The sequence below is a fragment of the Pelodiscus sinensis genome, chromosome 32 (genome assembly GCF_049634645.1).
Source record: "Pelodiscus sinensis isolate JC-2024 chromosome 32, ASM4963464v1, whole genome shotgun sequence".
Taxonomy (NCBI): Eukaryota; Metazoa; Chordata; order Testudines; family Trionychidae; genus Pelodiscus; species Pelodiscus sinensis.
In genome coordinates this window covers 682,345-703,590 of record NC_134742.1, presented here as the reverse complement: position 1 = coordinate 703,590, position 21,246 = coordinate 682,345, and the positions used below count along the sequence as shown (strand labels likewise).

Below are 21,246 nucleotides of genomic sequence, written 5' to 3'. Positions count from 1 at the left end.
GGGGGGGGAATCTTCACGTTAACTCTGCCCGGAAGTGAGCGCGGCCTTTTGGGGCGATTTTGGCCCGTTTGATTATTTTTATATTTTTAATTAACGCCCTCGTTATTTCTGTTAAAATAATGGTTTCTTCCAGCTGGCTCCCCCGTTCCCTGGCTCATGATGGGACAGTCCACCAGGGATCTCTGATTGGCTGCGGCGCGCCATGTGGTAGTACGCGTCTCCGCCGCTACCTTGAACGTCCCTCCCAAGGAGAGGCGGTTGGGGCGGGTAGGTCACGTGGCCTGGGCGCCGCCATTTTTGCGTCCCTCGTTGTCGCCACCATCTTGCGTTACGGCAGGAAGCAAAGCAGATACCCGGATGTTCCCTTCCCTTCCGCGGGCGCCGTACCGCAAGATGGCGGCCCCCACCGCGGCTCCAAGATGGCGGCGCCCCTGCGGCTCATTGCCCGCTCTCTGGCAGGCCGGGGGACGCTGAGCAGATCGGCTCTAGCAGGCGGGCGGCGTGTGTGGTGCCGTCCCCGCCCGAAGGCGGCTGGCGGGCAGGAGCGGGGGAGGCTGCGCCCGTGGGCGCCACCATGTTGTACGGCAGAGCGGGGAGTCCGGCGCCCAAGAGGCCTCGCAGGTGAGTTGTCTCCTGTGGCGCGAGGCTCCCGGGTCCTTGAAGCTTTTCTCTCATTGGCTGGGACGTCCCGTCCATCAGGAGGGGCGGGAGTAGCGGCCTCTTCTCATTGGCCGTGGGGACTGTCAGTCTGGCGCCGCCTCCTCAGCCTTTCTTCTGGTTGGTGGGCTGCTGCCGCCGGGAGGCCAATCACACTCCTGGCTGGGGGCGGGGCTTGCCTGGTTTTCCCGCCTGTCTGCGAGCCCTGCAGCCAGGTGTGAAGTTGTTCTGGGGGGGGGCATGGGCCAGCCTATGGGCGGGGGGGGGGGGGGGGATCAGTTTCCACAGGCCTGTGGTTCTCCTGGGCTGGCAGAACATCTGGGGTTGCCGGACGGTTTAACCCGAAATACCAAGCCAAAAAAAAAGCAGCGTGGCCCCTTTAAGAGACTTTTTGGACCCTCTGCTGGGGGCCAGACAGCTCCCCTGCAGAACCAGGTAAGGGGGGGGCTGGACAGTCCGGGATTTGATCGACACAGTCCGGTATTTTTGCCGCCTGGCTGGGTAAAAATCAGAAAGGAGTGGACATTTCAGATGTCTGGTATTTTCTGAATTTTTTTTACTGGCCAGGAGGAGAAAAAACCTGCCTGTCCGGGTTAATACAGGACATCTACCAACTCAATAGCCATCTCCTGGAGCCACTGTTAGGCACTGCAGGAAAAAATTGGTTGAGGAAAAAAAGTTGTTGATCAAAAAAAAAAAAGGTGTGTGGGTATGTCCAAAATGCTTGTTTTTTTTTTTTTACCAGACACATTTACACTCTAGATATTACCCACAAGACCACGCCAGGTCAATCCTTTAGAATCAAGGGGTACGTCTAGACTGCAGGCTTTCAAAAGAAGCTTTTTTGGAAGAGATCTTCCAAAAAAAGCTTCTTTCAAAAGACAGTGTCTGCACCTCAAAAGTGGATTGAAAAAGTGATCTTCTTTTTCAAAAGAGAGTATCCAGACTGCCTGGACACTCTCTTGCATGTAAGCCCTGATTGCAATGGATGGAATGGCTACCAGGGCGCCTGTGCTTTTTCTTCTTCCCTCTTCTTTCGAAAAAAGTCCCTGTTCTGTGTCCACACATGCCTTTTTCAAAAGACTCCTTTCGAAACATGCGCTAGTCATTGTAGTTTGAGGTTTACCAAGTTCGGAAAAAAAAACCTGTGTTCATTCGATTTAATTACGAAATAATGCAGTTACAGTGTGGAGTAGATTCATAAGGTGAAGTTGGTTCATAAAAAAAAGAAAGGGTTTAGAGTAAGTTTGTTAAGGAGAATGCATTTTATACATCAATTGCCATGTTTTCTATGCAGGCACTTAGCAGAGATGATACAAATTTTTAGCTTAAAAGTCTCTGGTGTCCATCCTATGTCAGGATGGGTCAGCAGTCCTTCCCGGCTCTCTGTCCCTCGCAAGGCTGCATCTGGGATCAGTAGCAGGACTGAAGACAAGATGGGGACGCCTCATGGCACTTTTATATCCCTGGTGTCTCCCAAGCTGGAGCTGGTCACATGACCAAGTGACCTGTCTTTGTGTCACATGCAAGTAGCCATGAAGCACTGGCTGGTCTGCAGGTTTCCAGACGCATCCCTCAGGTGTGTGATGGCCACTCTGGGAGACATTGTCCATGGAGCAGGGCTAGTTGGACCAGCCATTCACCGAACTATCCTTCCTCACGACAGGCAGTCCAGGCCCATGGCTCCCTCCCAGACAGAGAACATTCCCAGTACCGGCACAGAGTCCATATTCATAACTCCACATACAAACATCACACAACTACATTAGTATCATACATCGAATCAGCAGAGCGTACGCTTTCATTTGACACCTCACATGAACCACTTTGTACCAAATTTGGGTCAACTCCCCCTCTTCCCCCCCATGCGCACAGCAGTGATCTGGCTGCTCCCTTTAAAACCCACTAACATGCCACCTAGGTTTTTTGTTTGCACAGGCGCTGCACATCAACACACAACCCCAGTGCTGGTGGTGCACGTAAGAATTTCAACCCGCCCAAAACAAAATTCAACCCACCCAGGCATAGAAAATGTTAGAGGGAGCCCTGGTGCTAACTCCTCATGCCTTATCTCAGGGGTCCAGAGTAATTGGGGAGTAGACCCAGAAGAAAGGGAAGAGCGTCCTTGAGAAAGAGGAGGATGAGCTGGGGTTTCCCTGTCCTGGATGTAGGGACACAACTTCCAGGTTTGGGAAGCTTCCCCCCGGGGCTGCAGGACACTGAAAAGCCACTCTGTCATCATCACCGTTCTAGTCTGCACGGGCAGGGGCTGCACATGGGTCAGGGAGGGGGAACGGTTTCCTGGCTATATAAAGATGTTTGGTCAGGATTTGGGGGGAGGGAAACAGCCTCATGGGGTGAGGAGCCATCGTGAAAGGGGAAACGCGCGGTGGGACAAGATTTTGGAAACAAGAGGAGGGTGATTGTGAAGCTGCATGTTGCCTTGGGAACTGTGCCAACTGGAGTCCTGGGAAAGTCTGTTTGAAGTTGAGAACTTTTTTTTTTATCAGTGTGTACAGGTCTGTGTTTCACTTGTTCTTGCATAACATGGATCTTAACCATTCCCTAGAGAAACTGTATCAGCCTGAGTGAAGACCTTTTCACTCTCCTTTCCAGCATCAGTGAAGATTGGTAATAGAGATGCAGCCATGTTAGTCTAGTCTAACTGAAACAAAATACAGAACTATGCAGCACTTTAAAGACTAACAAGATGGTTTATGAGATGATGAGCTTTCGTGGGCCAGACCCACTTCCTCAGATCAAATAGTGGAAGAACATTGGCACGACCATATATACCAAAGGATACAATAAAAAAAAGTGAACACATATAATAAGGACATCAAATTTCAGAACAGAGAGAGGATTTGGGGGGGAGAGGTAAATGTCTGTAAGCTAATGATCAGTAGCGGGATTGAAGACAAGTAGGAGTCTGCCTCATGGCATTCTATGTCTCCGGTGTCTCCCAAACTGGAGCTGGTCACATGGTGGCAGAATTCACATGCCAGCAGCCACGAGGTACTGACTGGTTTGCAGGTTTCCAGACGCATCCTCAGGTGTGTATTGACCACCCTGAGAGTCCTTGTTCCTGCTGCCATGCTAATTAGCAGAGTCACTGATTGAATAATCCGTCTTTACAACAGACAGTCCGGGCCCATTGCTCTGTCTCAGACAGAGAACACTCACATACCAGCCCAGAGTCCATATTCATAACCCCGCATACAGACATCACACAAGTACACGAGTAGCATACACAGAATCAGTAGGACATGAGCTTTCATTTCACACCTCATATGGCCCCCTTTGTACAGACTTTGGGGCAAACACCCCACCCACCTGTGGGCACAGCAGTGATCTGGCAGCACCCCTTAAAATCCAATAACATGACACCCCCCTGCTTTATCTCAGGGGCACAGAGTGACTGGGGAGTAGACCCAGAAGAAAGGGTAGAGCATCCCAGAGAAAGAGGAGGTGAAAGTGTAGATTGGGGCCTCCATGCCAGGGTGATAAAATGACACCAAACCCTCTTCATAGTCCAAATACACCCCGATCCTCCCAGGGCTCCCAGTCAGGGGCAGGAGGGTCTCTGGGGTGGTGCGAGCCCTGTAATGGCTCCCGCACTGATCCACGGCCCAGATCCCCTCATCAGGAGAAAACTTGATCCAGCCCTTCCTCCTGACAGTCTCCCTGGCCACCCCTACAGCCCAAGTCCTCCCGCCCCCGACCTCCACCTCCCAGTAGTGTCTCCCCGACGTGAACCCTCCCGAGCCCAGCACGCAAGTTTCACAGTCGAATCTCTGGGGTTTGTCAGACACGTCCTGCCGCAGGCCCCATTTCACGGATCGACGACTCTCGGAGACCTCCAGGCTGGGGTGAGCCGTGTCTGGATCCAGTATTACATTCACTGCGCAGAGGGGCAGAGTGTCGGGGCAGAGCCTGGTTCAGTGGGGCTGTTTCCCTAACCGCCCACCCCTACCCCACAATTTGCGTACCTTTTTCTGAGAGTTTTGTTGGAAGAGGCTTTTCCAAAATTTGGCCCGTCTACAATGGGCCAAATTTCTGAAAAACCTTCTATTTTGGAAGAGCCTTCTGTCTTCCTCCTTCCGCGAGGAAGACAGGGCTTCCGAAAGAGCGTGTCTGCTCTTCCGCAAAAAAAGCAGAAGAGCAGATGCATTCCCTGGATGTGATGGAGTTGTTCCTGGATACCTTTCTGGAAAACCCCCGTAGTGTAGACCTAACCTGAACTTCACTGCAGCTCTTCTCCCAGGCAAATGATTCCCCCAAAGGAGCTGGAGATGCCTCTGGGTCCCTTTGGGCCTCTCTGTAACTGCTACTGATGCCGCAGTGCGGAGTGAGCTTTGGTGTTACACACATGGACATCATGAAAAGAACTCAGTGCACACGACACAAAATCTGTGTGGCAGGACTGCTGTTGCGTCTCCACAGCTGAGACCGCAACGGGCGCTGCGTCTACGCTGCCTTTATTTTGCAGAAGAGGCAATGCAAATGAAGCGCTCATTAGCAAGTTCTCCTGCTTCATTTGCATATTGTCTTCCAATGCTTTTTGTGGAAGAAGTCCTTGCTCAAGAAAAAGCAGTGTAGATGGGTCCGTTTTGCGCAAAAAAAAAACCTTTTGCGCAAGACCCTTTACTCCTCAAAAAATTAGGCTTACAGGTTCTTGTGCAAGAGGTTTTTTGTGCAAAGTGGCCCCGTCTACGCTGCTTTGTTTTGCACAAAAACGTCTTCCGCAAAAAGCATCAAAAGAGAATATGCAAATGAAGTGCGAGGAGTTGCTAACGAGCGCTCCATTTGCACTGCCTCTTCCGCAAAAGAGAGGCAGCATAGATGTGCCCTGAGTTTCCAATCTAGGCCTGAGTTGGGAGCCCTTTATTCTAGCCCCGCAGAATTTTTTTTCCACAGTTGAACTGAATTGGCCAAAGGGCGATTGCTTGACAACCCGGTACCAATATAGATTTCACCAGAGTTCAAAGAAGCATGAAGACATTTCCCTGCCTGACAGGTACTGTGCTATTGCAGCCTCCTCCCACCTGCCGCCCTGAGTCCCCCCAGCGGGAGCTGGGATACGACAACACTTGTGAGAAATTGGAAGTGGCTTTCACTCCAGGTAAGCATTAGTGTCATGCAGGGAAACTGGGGGTGAATTTGGCAGTTTCGTTGCCCGTCCTGCTCCTTCTCGTGGCCTGACACCCCTGGGCATCTGCTGGGCAGCACATGGGTCTGCCATTGAAACACCAGCTCCACGTACCTGCATTTTTGCTGACTCTGCTCCAGCCTGAAATGGAACACAGCGAGAGGTGAGAGGTGAGCCGTCTCTCACGGGCTGCCCGAGCACGGCGGGTAAAGGGGACACACGGCACTTACCAAGCTCCGCCAGGGATTTCTCTGCAAAGAGAGAGAGAGACGTGGGTATGTGGGGTCAGTTCTACACCCGCTCCCGGGGTAGGGAATGTGCCTTTCAAGAGCCACTTTCCCCTCCCCTCTGGGCCCTCTGCTGCCCTCTTTCCGCACAGGGCTCCTGGCCTGAGCTCCACCCTCGAATCCCAGAACCCCAGGGCGGGCAGAGACCTCAGGAGGCATCGAGTCCAGCTCCCTACCCCAGGCAGGACCAATCCCAACTAAATCAACCCGGCCAGGGCTTTGTCAAACCGGGACTTCAAAACCTCTAGGGATGGAGATTCCACCCCCTCCCTAGGGAATCCATCCCAGTGCTTCACCACCCTCCTAGTGAAATAGTTTTTCCTAATATCCAACCTGGACCTCTCCCACCACAACTTGAGCCCATTGCTCCTTGTTCTGCCATCTGTCACTACTGAGAACAGCCTCTCTCCATCCTCTTTGGAACCTCCCTTCAGGAAGTTGAAGGCTGCTATCAAATCCCCCCTCACTTTTCTCTTCTGCAGACTAAACAGACCCAAATCCCTCAGTGTCCCCGCATAGGAGATCCTCACAGGTCTCCCCCCATCACACTCCCTGCCTGACATCTCCCCTCTGCAGTAGAGTTCATGCTCCCCAAGTTCCAGGGAGCTTGGTGAGGGTCTAGGGCAGGGGTGTCCAAACTTTTTTCAAAGAGGGCCAGCTTTGATGAAGTGAACATGCGTGAGGGCCGACCATTTTGCCTGACATTCTTTGAACCATTAAAATTAAATGCAAATTAACTATTTTATGCAAAGTTTATTGCAAACGGCATACTTTTCATTTCGTCACATGGATGACAAATCTAAACAGGTGTTAAATCACTCTGCCTTTCATATCTGAAGGCCAGATGAAAAAAAAAAATCCAAGAAGCTGAAATATATGTCAGGAACATTGTAAAGTACATTACATATTATTGGTAATAAAGGTTGTCTGTCAACTTTTAAGTTAAAAAAATATGAACAGGAACATAACACCAAGTATACATGTTGTGTCCAAATATATTTATAACTGATTTAGACCAACTGACATTAACTGAGATTTTACAATGTATTCATCTCAATACATATGGATTCGTTGGGGGCCATAAAAGATAGATATTGCCAAATTACCTGGGGGGCCGTATTAAACCGGAACACGGGCCGCAATTGGCCCGCGGGCCGGACTTTGGACATGCCTGGTCTAGGGCCTGAGAACTTGGCGATAAGGGTTGGCTTCATAGTTTGCTTACCCCGGGCCCTGGATCTCAGCTCACTGGCCTGGCAACATTGGCCGGGTCCTTCTCCCTGAGCTTGTGTCAGAGCACAAGGAGACTCTGCTGAGCCCCTCTGCTCTCAGGGCAGGAGGAGCCAGGACTCCTGCCCCCCCTTCAAATTCAGTGGTAAAAAGGTCCATTGGCCCAGGCAAACCCGCCCCCTCTGTACAGGGGTCCTCCCTTGGGTGTGGATTTTAGAGAAGGGTGAAAATCAGGCTCCTGATGGAAACTGAGCAGCAGCCTCCTCTATGGAGCAGTCACCCCGCTCCATGATTGCTTACAGCTCACCATCCATGAGTGCCAGTAGGGGGGAGGGCAGTAGGCCCCCAGAAGTTTGAACCCCAGGATTTCCATAGGTGAGGCCTGCTGGACACACACCCCTTTGCTCCAGAGATGGTGCTGAACTGCAGCAGTCTGTGCTGCTTCCTGCTCTGCCTTTGGGGCAGGGAGTTTGATTTAAGAACAGAGGGAGGCAGGGTCAAAAGGCCGGTCATTCTTCTACAAAGGAATTTCATAAGCCAACTACAGAGCAGAATTGTCCTTCCTCTGGAGATTTGACGCCATCGCCCTTGGCCTGAACAAAGACTCGAACTGGATGGCGTATTATAAAACCAGCTTTCCCCCCGCTCCAGCTCATCTGAGGAAGTGGCCTTTGCCCAGAAAAGCTCAGGATTCGATATATTTTGGTTAGCTCCTAAGGTACCACAGGACCACGCGCTGGTTTTAAATGTACCTCTCTCGTTCTTCAGCTCAGCGCGCAGAATCTCTGGAGGAGAAAAAGAAGAGCGAGGTGAGGTTTCCTGCCGGCATGTTAACGGGGTTGTTCCTACTGTTACTTCAGGGAACTTGTCCCCAGAACTTACCTCTCTCTTTCTCCAGTTCAGCTTGCAGGTTGCCTACGGAAGAAGAGGAGGCAAGGGATGAGATCCATGCTGTCTGATTTACAGTGACAGCCCCCCAAAGAGCGGCTATTTTACAGAAACCCCCTTTACAGAGCTTAAGGCCACTGCGATTGAGTCAGCAGCATTTGTAGTGAAAATCATGGACAGGTCAAAGGCAATAAACCAAAATTCACCGCCACTGCCCTGTCCGTGACTTGCTGCTCGCGGGTGGGGGGGAGGGAAGGGGCCCTTTAGGCCAAAGTACTTTCTCCCCGTGAAGGCATTTTTATACTATAAACAAGTCACTTTGAAACCTTCTTTTAGGTAAACTGGTTGAAATCGCTCTCTCAAATCACCCAAACGCTTTCAAACCACAGCTCAATTCAGCAGGCAAAAGTTAGAACATAAGAACAGCCAGACTGGGTCAGACCAAAGGTCCATCCAGCCCAGTACCCTGTCTACTGACAGTGGCCAATGCCAAGTGCCCCAGAGGGAGTGAACAGAACAGGTAATGATCAAGCGATCTCTCTCCTCCCATCCATCTCCACCCTCTGACTAGGGACACCATTCCTTACCCATCCTGGTTAATAGCCATTCATGGACTTAACCTCCATGAATTTATCTAGTTCTCCTTTAAACACTGTTTTATTCCTAGCCTGCACAACCTCCTCAGGCAAGGAGTTCCACAGGTTGACTGTGCGCTGTGTGAAGGGATGTGTGTGGATACAACAGTACCGATCAGGACAGGGGGTGGGAATGCTGCAGGAGTCAGGGCAGGGGGTTGGATTCAGACGGATTCACTGAACAGGGCTCCTGGGACCAGGCTGCCCAACCGCCTGCGCCCCAGGGCTGGAGCCGGGATGAGCTGGGGTTTCCCTGTCCTGGATGCAGCGACACAAGTTCCAGGTTTGAGAAGCTTCCCCCTGGGGCTGCAGGACACCAGACAGCCACTCTGTCGTTATCACCGTTCCAGTCTGCACGGGCAGGGACTGCACATGGGTCAGGGAGGGGGAACGGTTTCCTGGCTGAATCAAGACATTTGGTCAGGATTTGGGGGGGGGAGGGAAAGAGTCCCATGGGGTGAGGAGACATCGTGAAAGGGGAAATGGTGGGACAAGATTTTGGACACAAGAGGAGGGTGACTGTGAAGCTGCGTGTTGCCTTCAGAACTATGCGAGCTGGAGCCCTGGGTAAGTCTGTTCCGTAGCTGTTAGCTCAGGGTTAGGGGAGGGTTGTGGCTTCTTTTAGTACCATAGGAATTCCCTTGGAAAGGACCTGGCAGGAAGCAGGCTGCAAGGTGGGTGTGTACCAGGACATTTGCATAATGACAGTTCACACAAAGTTTAGAGAGGTGTTAATGGCTTGAAGTAAGAAAGAAAATGATTCTTTTTGCAGAATTTTGGAGTGTTGCAGAGATCTAAAATTCTGATCTTAATAATTTTTTAAATCCTGTGGTACTAATTAAAAGAAAGCAAATTCTTTGCACTAAGGCCAGACTTTTGCTGTGTGGCAGAGTTTTGGCTCTTAGGAGTCAGACATAGTAAGTATTAGGTGTGATGCTGGCTGTTTTGAATTGTTCTTCATCTGGAAATTTGATGCCATCGTCCTTGGCCTGAACAAAGACTCAAACTGGATGGCATATTATAAAACCAGCTTCCCGCCCCCCTCTCCAGCTCATCTGAGGAAGTGGCCTTTGCCCAGAAAAGCTCAGGATTCGGTATATTTTGGTTAGCCTCTAAGGTGCCACAGGACCACTCGCTGGTTTTAAATGTACCTTTCTCCTTCTCCATCTCGGAGCGCAGACTCTCTGGAGGAGAAAAAGAAGAATGAGGTGAGGTTTCATGTTGGCATGTTAACGGGGTTGTTCCTACTGTTAGTTCTGGGAACTTCTCCCAGGAACTTAACTCTCTTTCTCTCCACTTGAGCTTGCATATTGCCTAAAGGAAGAAGAGGTTGCAAAGGATGAGATCCATGCTGTCTGATTTACAGTGACAGCACCCCAAAGAGCAGTTATTTTACAGAAACCCCCTTCATAGAATCATAGAATAATAGGACTGGAAGGGACCTCGAGAGGTCATCGAGTCCAGCCCCCCGCCCTCAAGGCAGGACCAAGCTCCGTCTACACCATCCCTGACAGATGTCTATCTAACCTGTTCTTAAATATCTCCAGAGAGGGAGATTCCACCACCTCCCTTGGCAATTTATTCCAATATTTGACCAACCTGACAGTTAGGAATTTTTTCCTAATGTCCAATCTAAACCTCCCCTGCTGCACTTTAAGCCCATTACTCCTTGTCCTGTCCTCAGTAACCAAGAAGAACAAATTTTCTCCTTCCTCCTTGTGACACCCTTTTAGATATTTGAAAACCGCTATCATGTCCCCCCTTAATCTTCTTTTTTCCAAACTAAACAAGCCCAGTTCATGAAGCCTGGCTTCATAGGTCATGTTCTCTAGACCTTTAATCATTCTTGTCGCTCTTCTCTGTACCCTTTCCAATTTCTCCACATCTTTCTTGAAATGTGGCGCCCAGAACTGGACACAGTACTCCAGCTGAGGCCTAACTAGTGCAGAGTAGAGCGGCAGAATGACTTCACGAGTTTTGCTTACAACACACCTGTTGATACAACCTAGAATCATATTTGCTTTTTTTGCAACAGCATCACACTGTTGACTCATATTCAACTTGTGGTCCACTATGACCCCTAGATCCCTTTCCGCCATGCTCCTTCCTAGACAGTCGCTTCCCATCTTGTATGTATGGAACTGATTGTTCCTTCCTAAGTGGAGCACTTTGCATTTCTCTTTATTAAACCTCATCCTGTTTACCTCTGACCATTTCTCTACCTTGCTAAGGTCATTTTGAATTATGTCCCTATCCTCCAAAGAAGTTGCAACCCCACCCAGTTTGGTATCATCTGCAAACTTAATAAACGTACTCTCTATCCCAATATCTACATCATTGATTAAGATATTGAACAGTACGGGTCCCAAAACAGACCCTTGAGGAACTCCACTTGTTATCCCTTTCCAGCAGGATTTAGCACCGTTAACAACAACTCTCTGACTACGGTTATCCAGCCAATTATGCACCCACCTTATCGTGGCCCTATCTAAGTTATATTTGCCTAGTTTATCAATAAGAATATCATGCGAGACTGTATCAAATGCCTTACTAAAGTCTAGGTATATGACATCCACCGCTTCTCCCTTATCCACAAGGCTCGTTATCCTATCAAAGAAAGCTATCAGATTAGTTTGGCATGACTTGTTCTTCACAAACCCATGCTGGCTATTCCCTATCACTTTATTACCTTCCAAGTGTTTGCATATGATTTCCTTAATTACCTGCTCCATTATCTTCCCTGGGACAGACGTTAAACTGACCGGTCTGTAGTTTCCTGGGTTGTTCTTATTCCCATTTTTATAGATGGGCACAATATTTGCCCTTTTCCAGTCTTCTGGAATCTCCCGTCTGCCATGATTTTTCAAAAATCATAGCTAAAGGCTCAGATACCTCCTCTATCAGCTCCTTGAGTATCCTGGGATGCATTTCATCAGGACCTGGTGACTTGCTGACATCTAACTTTCCTAAGTGATTTTTAACTTGTTCTTTGTGTATCCTATCTTCTAAACTTACCGTCTCTCTGCTTGTATTCACTACGTTAGGCACACCTCCAGACTTCTCGGTGAAGACCGAAACAAAGATGTCATTGAGCATCTCCACCATTTCCAAGTTTCCCGTTACTGCTTTTCCCTCCTCACTAAGCAGTGCCTTCACAGAGCTTAAGGCCAGAAGGGCCCTTCGTGGCCTCCTATACATCACAGACTATAGAACCTCACTCAGTTGTCCTGCACATGCCTAAGGTTGCGATTGAGTCAGCAGCATTTGCAGTGAAAATCATGGACAGGTCAAAGGCAATAAACCAAAATTCACAGCCACTGCCCTGTCCATGACTTGTGCTGTAAATGTCTCCGATTAAATCTTAGGCCAGTTGCTGCTGAGCGGGAAGGGGCCTTTTAGGCCAAAGTACTTTCTCCCCATGAAGGCATTTTTAGACTATAAACAAGCCACTTTGAAACCTTCTTTTAGGTAAACTGGTTGAAATCGCTCTCTCAAATCACCGAAACGCTTTCAAACCGCGGCTCAGTTCAGCAGTCAAAGGTTCCACCCAACACTAATTTTACCCAGGATGGGCTGGCTCTTTTGATCCGATTTAGGGGGGTCACCATGGACAAGACATTCAGCCTGAGCTTCTAGGGTGATGCTGTGGGGGAAAAAATGGTGACTGTGCAAACAGGGGAGTTGTGAGCAGGCCCAGAGAGGTGGTTTGACCTCCAGAAACAGCCTCGGTGAGATCAATATTCTAATACCGCAAACATTGCTGGTGGCCTCGGGTGAAGAAAAAGATACTGAAACACTGGAGAGGCTGCAGAAAAGAGCCACAAAATTATTCAAGGGCTGGAGAAATGCCTGGCAGTGGGATACAGACTTACAATAATGGGAGTATTCACATGCATAAAGTGGAGCCTGTGCTTAAGTATCTTGCTGAATTGGGGCCCTGATCGCTCTGGGCCTCAGTTTCCCACATGATGCGTGTGAAGTGCACAGGGATGTGACTTGCTTTTCTTCCCGGTCCCCTGGCGCTAAGGGAGCGAGGGGAAAGTACTTGCATTCCGTGCCTGCCTCTCACTCCAGGCTGGAGAGGGCAGAGGGGTCCAAGCGCTTTCCCCTCGCTCAGAGAGCGATGACTTAGGGTCAAAGTTGGGAGTGCGGCTTGTTCCTGGCTGTGGTGAATACGTCTCTGACACTCCCCCGCCAATGTAGGAATATCCGGTGGGGAAGGGAAAGGCCTGGTTCTCATCTGTAACCCTGGGAAGAGGTCCTGCTGCGGATGCAATTGAAGACCATTTCTGGCTGAGGTCTGAGGTCTGGCCTAGGCTGTTGAGATTTAGTTGTCTGTGGAAGTTAGCAAGTAGCCCGGGCTGTTGGTGGAGCACTGGGCGGGGTCTCCGGAGAGCAAGGCCGTGCGCTCAGCTCTGCCGCTGCCTTGCAGGTGTCCTTGGGCATGTCCCAGCCCTGCTTTGTGCCTCAGTGTCCCCGCTCCTGCCCTGGGCATGCCAGCGCTAAATTAGATTATTAACTCATTGGTGCAGGCCCCTCTCCTGTTAGGCATGTGGTGCTTGCGTGATATAGGTCATGAGACAGCTCCATGCCCCATTCATTGGGCCTCATTCCTGCTTCAGACGGAGTGGCCCTGATGCCCACCAGTCCCCTAGGGGCAGGTGCATCCCATTCCACAGTGAGACCCACGGGGGTGACTCTACAGCTGGTACCTCTCAGTTCACACACACTGTTGTGCATCATCCAAGTCCCCATTGGGTCCCCCTGCCCATCACCTGACCTTTTTCTCTGTGCTGTTTCCAGAAGCCGTAACCGGCCAAGGCGAGGAGGCAGGACACACCGGCCAGGGCCACTGCCAGAGCCACCTGGGAGGGCGAGATCCTCGGGAGGAACACATCTGCAAGGCAAAGTGGCGCTGGTTTGAAACGCGGAAGTAAGATGCATGTAGTAAGGTCATTAAGACTATGTCCAGGTAGGCTGAAATGAAAAGCAACTGGTTTTTCCTTGTGAAGATGTCTGATTTGTGGGCATTCATTCTTTGGCGAAGTGTCTGAGAAGAGTGTCCAATATACATAGCAGAAGGACACTGTTGGCACATGATGGCATCCATTATATTTCTGGAGGAAAAGGAATATGTGTTCTTGATCGTATAACTGACATGGTTCAGTCCAGTGATGGTGTCACCAGAGTAAATATGCGGACAAAGTTGGCAGCAGTGTTTGTTGCAAGGGAAAGTACCAGTGTTGGTATTAGTGTGGTATGTCCTGTGGTTGTTGGTAAGAATCATCCTGAGGTTAGATGGTAGACAACTTAGGTAGACATTGACTCATAAATAGTTATTCCCTCCCTCCTTCTCCCTCTCCCCATCTTCTGTACTAAATCTGATTGGTCAGTTTAATAATGTATTCACTTTTTTCATTGTATCCCTTTGATATATACCGTCATGCCAATTCTCTTCCAGAATTTGATCTGAGGAAGTGGGTCTGGCCCACGAAAGCTCATCACCTATTAATCCATCTTGTTAGTCTTTAAAGTGCTGCATAGATTTTCCTTTTGTTTCAGCAAGTTCAGACTAAAATGGCTACCTCTATATTACTAGTCATTATTATAGTTATTGTGTTTTTCACATTTAGTGTCATGGGGGCCAGGGTGAGGAGGGTGTGGGAAGGCAACCACGGGGGCTGGGACAAGAGGGGGGACATTGCATGCATGGGGGGCTAGGTACACAAAGACCACTTCACCCCAGGTGCCAATTCCCAAGGGCCAGTCCCGGACCTGCTATATGCAGCGCCACCCTTCTCCCTTGGCCGAGGCGGGGGTTGGACACGGAGCAGGAGAGGTTCTGGGTCGAAGCGTCCGTGACCACGGCAGCGCTGTGCGCATTGAACAGCCCGTCGGCCTCTCTGGAGATTTCCTCCGTCGCTGGTGCTAGCTGCTGCCCTCGGGCATCTCTCCACAGCACCCGGGGCTCTGGGTACCACCCGGCCGACTGGCACACCACGCGGATCCCTCCATCCCGGTCATAGCCATCGACAGAGAGGTGAGGGTTGGCACCCAGACCTGGAGGGGAAGGAAGGGGACCCATGTTACTTCTACCCCCTGGGCCCACTGGAGAACCACACATGCTATCAGCTCCTTCAAGCAGAGGCCTCTGGGACATTTCCATGGGCTTTCTCGGAGCATAAGGGAATTGTGGAAGAAGGAGCCAGACTCCCTGGGATGAGCAGCCATGTCTGGGGCATAGCTCCAGACTGGAGATCAGGGAAACAGATGGGGCCCGACCTTGGCTCAAATAGACACACCAGCACCACGGGGGCAGAGGAGCTGAACACGGAGGTGGGGGTGTGAGGACTTGGCTGGCAGGTGCATCAGTCCTATTAATGACCAGACTTGCTCCGTAGTTCTCCATTAACTTTCTTGTGACTAGAAGTGACTAGTCTTCACAGACCAGCCCTGGGGGCCAGGGGAGGAAGTGGAAGACGTGTTCATGACCAGTGTCACTGGTGTTGAGCAGAGCAAACAACCCATGCTACTGACCAGTCACCTGCAGCTCCAAGATGGCTTCATTGTAAAAGCTGGGGGATTGGAAGAGGCAGCCGTACGTCCCTTCGTCAGAGGGGGTGATGTTGTAGATGCTCAAGGAGACGCTCCCGTTGGCGATACCGTCCTTCAGCAGCTTCGTTCTGCTCCGATACGGCGCCATCTGCTGGTCGGCCTGATCTCTCCCGTCCCGATAGAGATGGACCACGGTGGAGAACGAGGATCGGAACCAGCGCACCTCCATGTGCTCGGCGCTCATCTGGGGGGAGAGGTTGCAGGACAGCAGGGCGTCCTCTCCCACAAGGGCCCGAATGGGGCGGTCAGGTCCAATGACTTTGAAACTCTCTGTCAAAGGAGGCAGAGCAAAGGGAGCTGTAGCCAGAGAGGAACAGCCAGAGGGTCGCGCCGTGGCAACGCAAGCTGCATTTCCTGTGGTGTTTTTATCAGCAACGTGTGTCTCCCTGCCAGGCTCTGGCTGCACAGGGGTTACAATGCCTCTCCAGAAAGCTGGGAGGCAGGAGGTGTCTGAAATACATGGACTCCTGGTTCCAGGCCAGAATTATGACAATGAACTGACCAGGGCCTGCACGTGGGAATGCGGGATCCAGTCTGGACGAGACAAGGGAAGGGCGAGAACTGGGACATTATCACATGGCGGCTGAGAAGCCAGTGCAGGCTGGGCTGGGGATGTAACCGATAAGCCTGGGTGTATTGCACTTCTTCCCTCCCTCTCCCCTCCCCACCTGTCTATCACCACAGGCAGGGGGCTGCTCCCGCCCCATGGAGCCACTGCGGACTAGGGGGTAGCTGTCCACCTGCCCCACCTTTAATCAGTTACCCAGTTAAACATCACATTTAGCTGGTTATCCAATGACCTCCCTGTGCTCAGTTAATATGTTTGGTTTACTGCCCAGTTACCGGACAAAACAAATTAAAACAAAAAACAGTTGGGCTATGTCTACACTCGCGGCTTCCTGTGCAAGTAATATGCAAATGAGGCTATGTGTGGAATATCGCCGAGCCTCATTTGCATACCTAATGAGCCATCATTTTTGCAGAAGAGGCTCTTGCGCAAGAAGGAGCGTCTACACTGCCCCTTCTTGCTCAAGAAAACCCCTCTTGCGCAAGGCTGTTACAGCTATTACTTTTCAGGAAGAACGGCATCGCACAAGAGGGGTTTTCTTGCGCAAGAAGGGGCAGTGTAGATGCTCCTCCTTGTGCAAGAGCCTCTTCTGAAAAAAAATGGTAGCTCATTAGGTATGCAAATGAGGCTCGGTGATATTCCACACAGTCTCATTTGCATATTACTTGTGCAAGAAGCTGCAAGTGTACACATAGCCTTGGTGGCAAATTTTGAAAGCCAGTTGAAAAAAATTTCCTGCCAACAATAACTGGCATTTTCACACCAGTTCTAATCACACCTGGTTCTGCCAGGCTGCCTCCCTTTTAATTGCCGGCCTTTTGAGAATTATCTTTCTACTTTTATGTAAATTCTCCCAGAGTTTGGAAGAGTTGGGCTAAGGCCCTGCTGTGCCCGGCCTCTCTCCTTCCCTTCCATGTGGGGCCTTAAAGCCCCAGGGATCCTACCTGAGCCCAGCTGGTGAATGTGGAGAGAAATGAGGAAAACGGTGCGACTGAGCAGCAGGCGTGACCTCGCGGCGCCAGGGGACCACGAGGAGTCCTCCATCTTCCCGCTGCCCTGACCACACAAACCCAGGGTGAGCAATGGTGAAATGTACTTTGTAGGCAGGACTGGGGGTCAAAGAAAGCAGACTGCAGTCATTAGTGGGAAAATACCGTTTCTCTTACCCGTTTTCCAAAAGAGAGCCGGTTCTTTCCCTCCCCCCTTTTTGATAAGAACGGTTTCAATACATGAAGTGAGGGCTACTAGAAAGAGATTTGGTGCCTACTATAACAATATAAAGTATTTTTACATGGGTGAAGCAAGATTTGTTTTATCCTGTTCAGGGCCGGCTCTAGGTTTTTTGCCACCCCAAACAAAAAAATTTTTGGCTGCCCCCCACCCTTGGCCTGCTGCTGCAGGACAGGCACTGAGGAGGAAAGCCCCCCTTTCACCTTGTGGCTCTCTGATTCCCACCAGGCCCTCCAGCCAAACCCAGCCTACGTCCTGTCTCCCCTCCACCCACATCCCGACCCCCCCTCCCCCACTCACCGAACCCAGTTTCCACATTCTCTCTGCTCCCAGGCAAACCCGACCCCTCGGTGACCGGACCCAGCCCATCTCTCCCCCACCTAATCCATCCTGTGCCCTCTCTTCCCTCCCGACCAGACCCAGTCCGCTCCCCTCTCCCACCTGCCCCCAGTGGCCGAACTCCGTCTCCCCGCCAGACCCTCGTGTCCCCCCAGCACCTGCGGAACGTCGGAACGCCCTGGGGCAGGGGAGAAGGCAGCACGGGTCCCTCTGCAGCTGTACACACCGTTCCCGGGTGCGAAGGGGGCGCCGCGGGAGAGAGCGGAGCCGCCGGGCCGGGGCTCGCCTGCAGCCGCCCCCAGGGACTCTGCAGCCAGCAGCTCCCAGGGGCTGCAGATGCGCTGAGGGGCCGGTGTGAGGTGTGGCTGCCCCGGGCAAACTCCTGGGAGCAGGAGCGAGGCGGGGCGCTGGGTTGGGTGCTGGCTGCACGCCAGGGTCCAAGCTTCGCGCGGAGCAGAGTCCTGGCGCTGATTAGACAGGAGACCGGGGGAAAGGAGGGAGGCGAGGCGGGGGGGGGGGGGGAGAGAGAATCACAACACCAAGCTGGGACGGTGGCAGGCGGCTCGGACCACCCCTTCCCCAAGGACGATCCCCGGGAGCTGCCTCCCCTGGACACCCCCCCATTTCCCTCCCCACAGCTGGCAAAAACGAAACCCATCCACCCACTCACCGTGCTGCTGCCGCCTCGCCCCTCGGCCCGGCTCCCAGTGGCCACAGGGTCTGCGGGCCCCACTGCACTCGCTGCCCAGCCGCCGTGCTTCTCCGGGCCTTTCATCACAAAAGGTGTCCACAAAAAATTACAAGCATTACACATCTGGAGCACTTATGAAAAAGAATTTAATAGCAACCCAAAACAGCCACCCAATGGGCTGTTCCAGCAACTGGGAATAGCTGAAGTTGAGAGATGCCTTTTCCTTGGGAGTGGCCTGTGTTCCAGAAGGTAGGAGTAGAACTGCTATACTCACTCTTGCATAAAGAGACTCCCTGTAAAGACCTGGTCAGGGTGGCTTTTCATGAATGGCACCAGACAGCCAGAACAGGGTAAGAATCTAGCCTAAAAGCTAGAGATGCAGTTACAGGATATATGTTCCTTTGCCCTTAGATTAAGACTGCCAATTTCTCATTGTTCAGCATTAACTACATTATCCTGTCTTCAAACAGCAGAGGAGAACTGCAGCATATTACCATCAGAAAGACTGTGCTTCAGCATGCAGCTACATTCTCCTTCCAGAATAATCACATAATGCACCTGATAAATTTGCAGCAAGATTTTGGAACTCAGCTTCCTCGTCTCCTCACGTAAAGCATGATCAGGATGTGGTAGTGCCAGGACACCCGGGAGTGGCGGGAATGGGACTGGTTTCCATGCCACGGAAAGGGAGGGGGCAGAGATGAGGGGGACAGACCTGGGAGTGGCCCCAAGGGAGTTGGCAGCAGAGCTGGGGTTCCACCATCTTACCTGCCAGCGCACCAGTAAGGAGTCTCCCTGCCCCAAACCTACAGCTTCCCCCCCCCACCCTGTGGGCGTGTCTGCTTGGCTGATGCACCTGGCCCGGAGCCCCAGGGCTGGGATCTAGGGGCACCGCCATGGGCATAGGGCACTAACTCCATCAGGACCCTCAGACAATCTCCGTCCCACAGCTGAGAGCAGCCTGCCCCTCGGCTCTGGGCAGCAAGAGGGAGACTCACTCCATGCTGGTACGAAGCCAAGGGGAGCAGCCTGATACACAGGAATCCCTGCCCCTCTTGGAGCCAGAGCTGCTACTGCTTGGATCAAGACATAACCCAGCGCCAGAGACCAGACTTAGCTGCAGACAGCTGCCCCTCCCGTGCTCCAACCCTGCATCTCCTGGGGACAAGGCAGCGCTTTAGGAAATGTTTCTTTCCACTCCGAAGGCTGCATCTAGACTGCAGGCTGCTTTCGGAAGAAGCTTTTCGGGAAGAGATCTTCTAAAAAAAGTCTTCTGAAAGAGAGCATCCGCGCTGCCAGAGCGCATAGAAAAAGCCATCTGCTCTTTCGAAAGAGAGTGTCCACACCAAACGGTCGCTCTCTCGCATGTCAGCTGTGATTGCTATGGACAGAGAGGCCACCAGGGCACCTGTGCTTTTTCCTCTTCCCTCTTTTTGAAAAAAAAAACCCAACCTCTTCTCTGTCCACACACGCTTTTTTCCAAAAGAGCTCTTTTGGAAAAAGGCTTCTTCCTTGTAGAAAGAGGTTTCCCAGTGTCAGAAAAACCCCTCTGCTCTTTTGACTTTCTCATGAAAGAACATAACCACAGTGTGGCCAGATGTGTAGTTTTTCCAGAAAAAGGCCTAGGGAGGCATCATTCTTTTTGCTCTGGAGAGCCAGCCTCCCCAGGGCTGCAACCTGGTATCTTTGGAAGTGACAGAATCGGTCTCTCTGCTGTGACATTAAGCAGTTTAATACAACCTGCTATTAATGGGTAGCAGGTTTAAAACTAATAAAAGAAAGTTCTTCTTCACACAGCGTGTAGTCAACCTGTGGAACTCCTTGCCAGAGGAGGCTGTGAATGCTAGGACTAGAACAGAGTTTAAAGAGAAGCTGGATAAATTCATGGAGGTTAGGTCCATAAAAGGCTATTAGCCAGGGGATAAAATGGTGTCCCTGGCCTCTGTTTGTCAGAGGCTGGAGAGGGATGGCAGGAGACAAATCGCTTGATCATTGTCTTCGGTCTACCCTCTCTGGGGCACCTGGTGCTGGCCACTGTTGGTAGACAGGATACTGGGCTAGATGGACCTTTGGTCTGACCCAGTACGGCCGTTCTTATGTTCTTATGTTCTAAAGCTTCAGAGGGGGTAGCCAAGATAGTCTGTAACTGGGAAAACTTAAACAACAACGACTGGTCCTGCAGCACCTTGGAGACTAACAAAACATGGCGACGGGGTATCATGAGCTTTTGTGGGCACAGCCTACTTAGCTGGAAAAGCAAGTCGTGCCCACAAAAGCTCACACTGCCATCAACATGGTTTATTAGTCTCAAAGGTGCTGCAGAACTAGTCATCGTTTTTTAAGTTTTAGCAGTTTGGGAAGAGGAACTAGAATAGCCGCTAGAAAGTAGTTGCTGACACAGCCTGTTTTGGGCCAGAGATCAAATTCCCTTAAAGACGCACAGGCACTCCCTTTCCTGTTTTGATATCGGCAGACCCATTGTCTGATCTGTCCTGTTTGCAGGCCGCTTGCCTTGTTCCCCACGTCCCAGGCAATGAAAATCAACAGCAGCTCTTCCTACTACAGTCTGTCTCCCGGGCACGAAACCCCCCTCAGATTTCTAGCAACAACAGGATCAGACAACCTAGTGGTGCCCTGGGGAATTCCCTCTGTGATGCAGTACAGTAACAACTGAGCACAGATGCACCTTTCAAAGTGGTATGCACAGAGGGCTTGCCATCATCTGTCATCTAGGGACACCGAGGCACCGCTTCTGCAAAGAAACTTCAGAATTAGAGTTCTCTGAACATGCCAAAAGGGATAGTAGAAATAATTTACTCAGACTTGCCACAGGCCCTTGGTGGAGTCCCTGTCACATCACAGCATCAGGAGAGGAGAGGCAAACTATTGTCGTGGGTCAGAAACTGGCTTGCTGACAGTGGTCACCCAAAGACACTGAGGTCCATCAGGCTGGGAGG

The 21,246-nt window shown here is 51.2% G+C and overlaps 2 protein-coding genes and 1 long non-coding RNA gene across 6 annotated transcripts; 2 read left to right on the top strand and 1 right to left on the bottom strand.

Annotated features, from left to right (window-relative positions):
- Nucleotides 1-6: 6 nt before the first annotated feature.
- On the top strand, nucleotides 7-13,764 carry LOC142823172 (uncharacterized). Of its 4 annotated transcripts, none has more exons than XR_012898471.1 (4): nucleotides 7-621; nucleotides 5,692-5,779; nucleotides 8,092-8,132; nucleotides 8,222-8,416. XR_012898471.1 is itself a non-coding variant. In XM_075913760.1 (4 exons), the coding sequence occupies exons 1-4, from the start codon at nucleotides 120-122 to the stop codon at nucleotides 13,656-13,658; spliced, it is 657 nt and encodes a 218-aa protein (XP_075769875.1). In that variant the 5' UTR covers nucleotides 7-119; the 3' UTR covers nucleotides 13,659-13,764. The 4 variants fall into 4 exon arrangements, 2 of the variants coding, with proteins under 2 accessions (XP_075769875.1, XP_075769874.1); XM_075913760.1 differs by lacking the exon at nucleotides 8,222-8,416 and adding an exon at nucleotides 13,650-13,764 and having other exon boundaries at nucleotides 5,675-5,779; XM_075913759.1 differs by having other exon boundaries at nucleotides 5,675-5,779.
- On the bottom strand, nucleotides 1,390-17,104 carry LOC102443807 (butyrophilin subfamily 2 member A1-like). Its single transcript, XM_075913667.1, has 10 exons — nucleotides 16,974-17,104; nucleotides 15,384-15,731; nucleotides 14,622-14,906; nucleotides 13,627-13,743; nucleotides 9,998-10,030; nucleotides 8,206-8,238; nucleotides 8,076-8,108; nucleotides 6,037-6,057; nucleotides 5,921-5,947; nucleotides 1,390-4,558 (listed from the first exon to the last, which is right to left on the bottom strand). Exons 1-10 carry the CDS (start codon nucleotides 17,071-17,073, stop codon nucleotides 4,059-4,061), a joined length of 1,497 nt encoding a protein of 498 aa, XP_075769782.1. The 5' UTR covers nucleotides 17,074-17,104; the 3' UTR covers nucleotides 1,390-4,058.
- On the top strand, nucleotides 14,797-20,979 carry LOC142823184 (uncharacterized). The gene is made up of 3 exons (XR_012898478.1): nucleotides 14,797-14,886; nucleotides 16,887-17,104; nucleotides 20,792-20,979. It is a non-coding gene; the product is annotated as an uncharacterized LOC142823184 (long non-coding RNA).
- Nucleotides 20,980-21,246: the final 267 nt, after the last annotated feature.

Excerpts from the sequence above, each read along its gene's own strand:
- LOC142823172 (XM_075913759.1), top strand. The coding sequence starts at position 120 with ATGGTTTCTTCCAGCTGGCTCCCCCGTTCCCTGGCTCATGATGGGACA. Across the intron at positions 622-5,674 it reads GCGCCCAAGAGGCCTCGCAG|GTACTGTGCTATTGCAGCCT; the intron begins GTGAGTTGTCTC and ends CCTGCCTGACAG. Across the intron at positions 8,133-8,221 it reads AGGAGAAAAAGAAGAGCGAG|TTCAGCTTGCAGGTTGCCTA; the intron begins GTGAGGTTTCCT and ends CTCTTTCTCCAG.
- LOC102443807 (XM_075913667.1), bottom strand. The coding sequence starts at position 17,073 with ATGGAGGACTCCTCGTGGTCCCCTGGCGCCGCGAGGTCACGCCTGCTG. Across the intron at positions 13,744-14,621 it reads GGTGGCGCTGCATATAGCAG|ATGTGTTCCTCCCGAGGATC; the intron begins GTCCGGGACTGG and ends TTTGCCTTGCAG. Across the intron at positions 8,239-9,997 it reads CGAGATGGAGAAGGAGAAAG|GCAACCTGCAAGCTGAACTG; the intron begins GTACATTTAAAA and ends CTTCTTCCGTAG.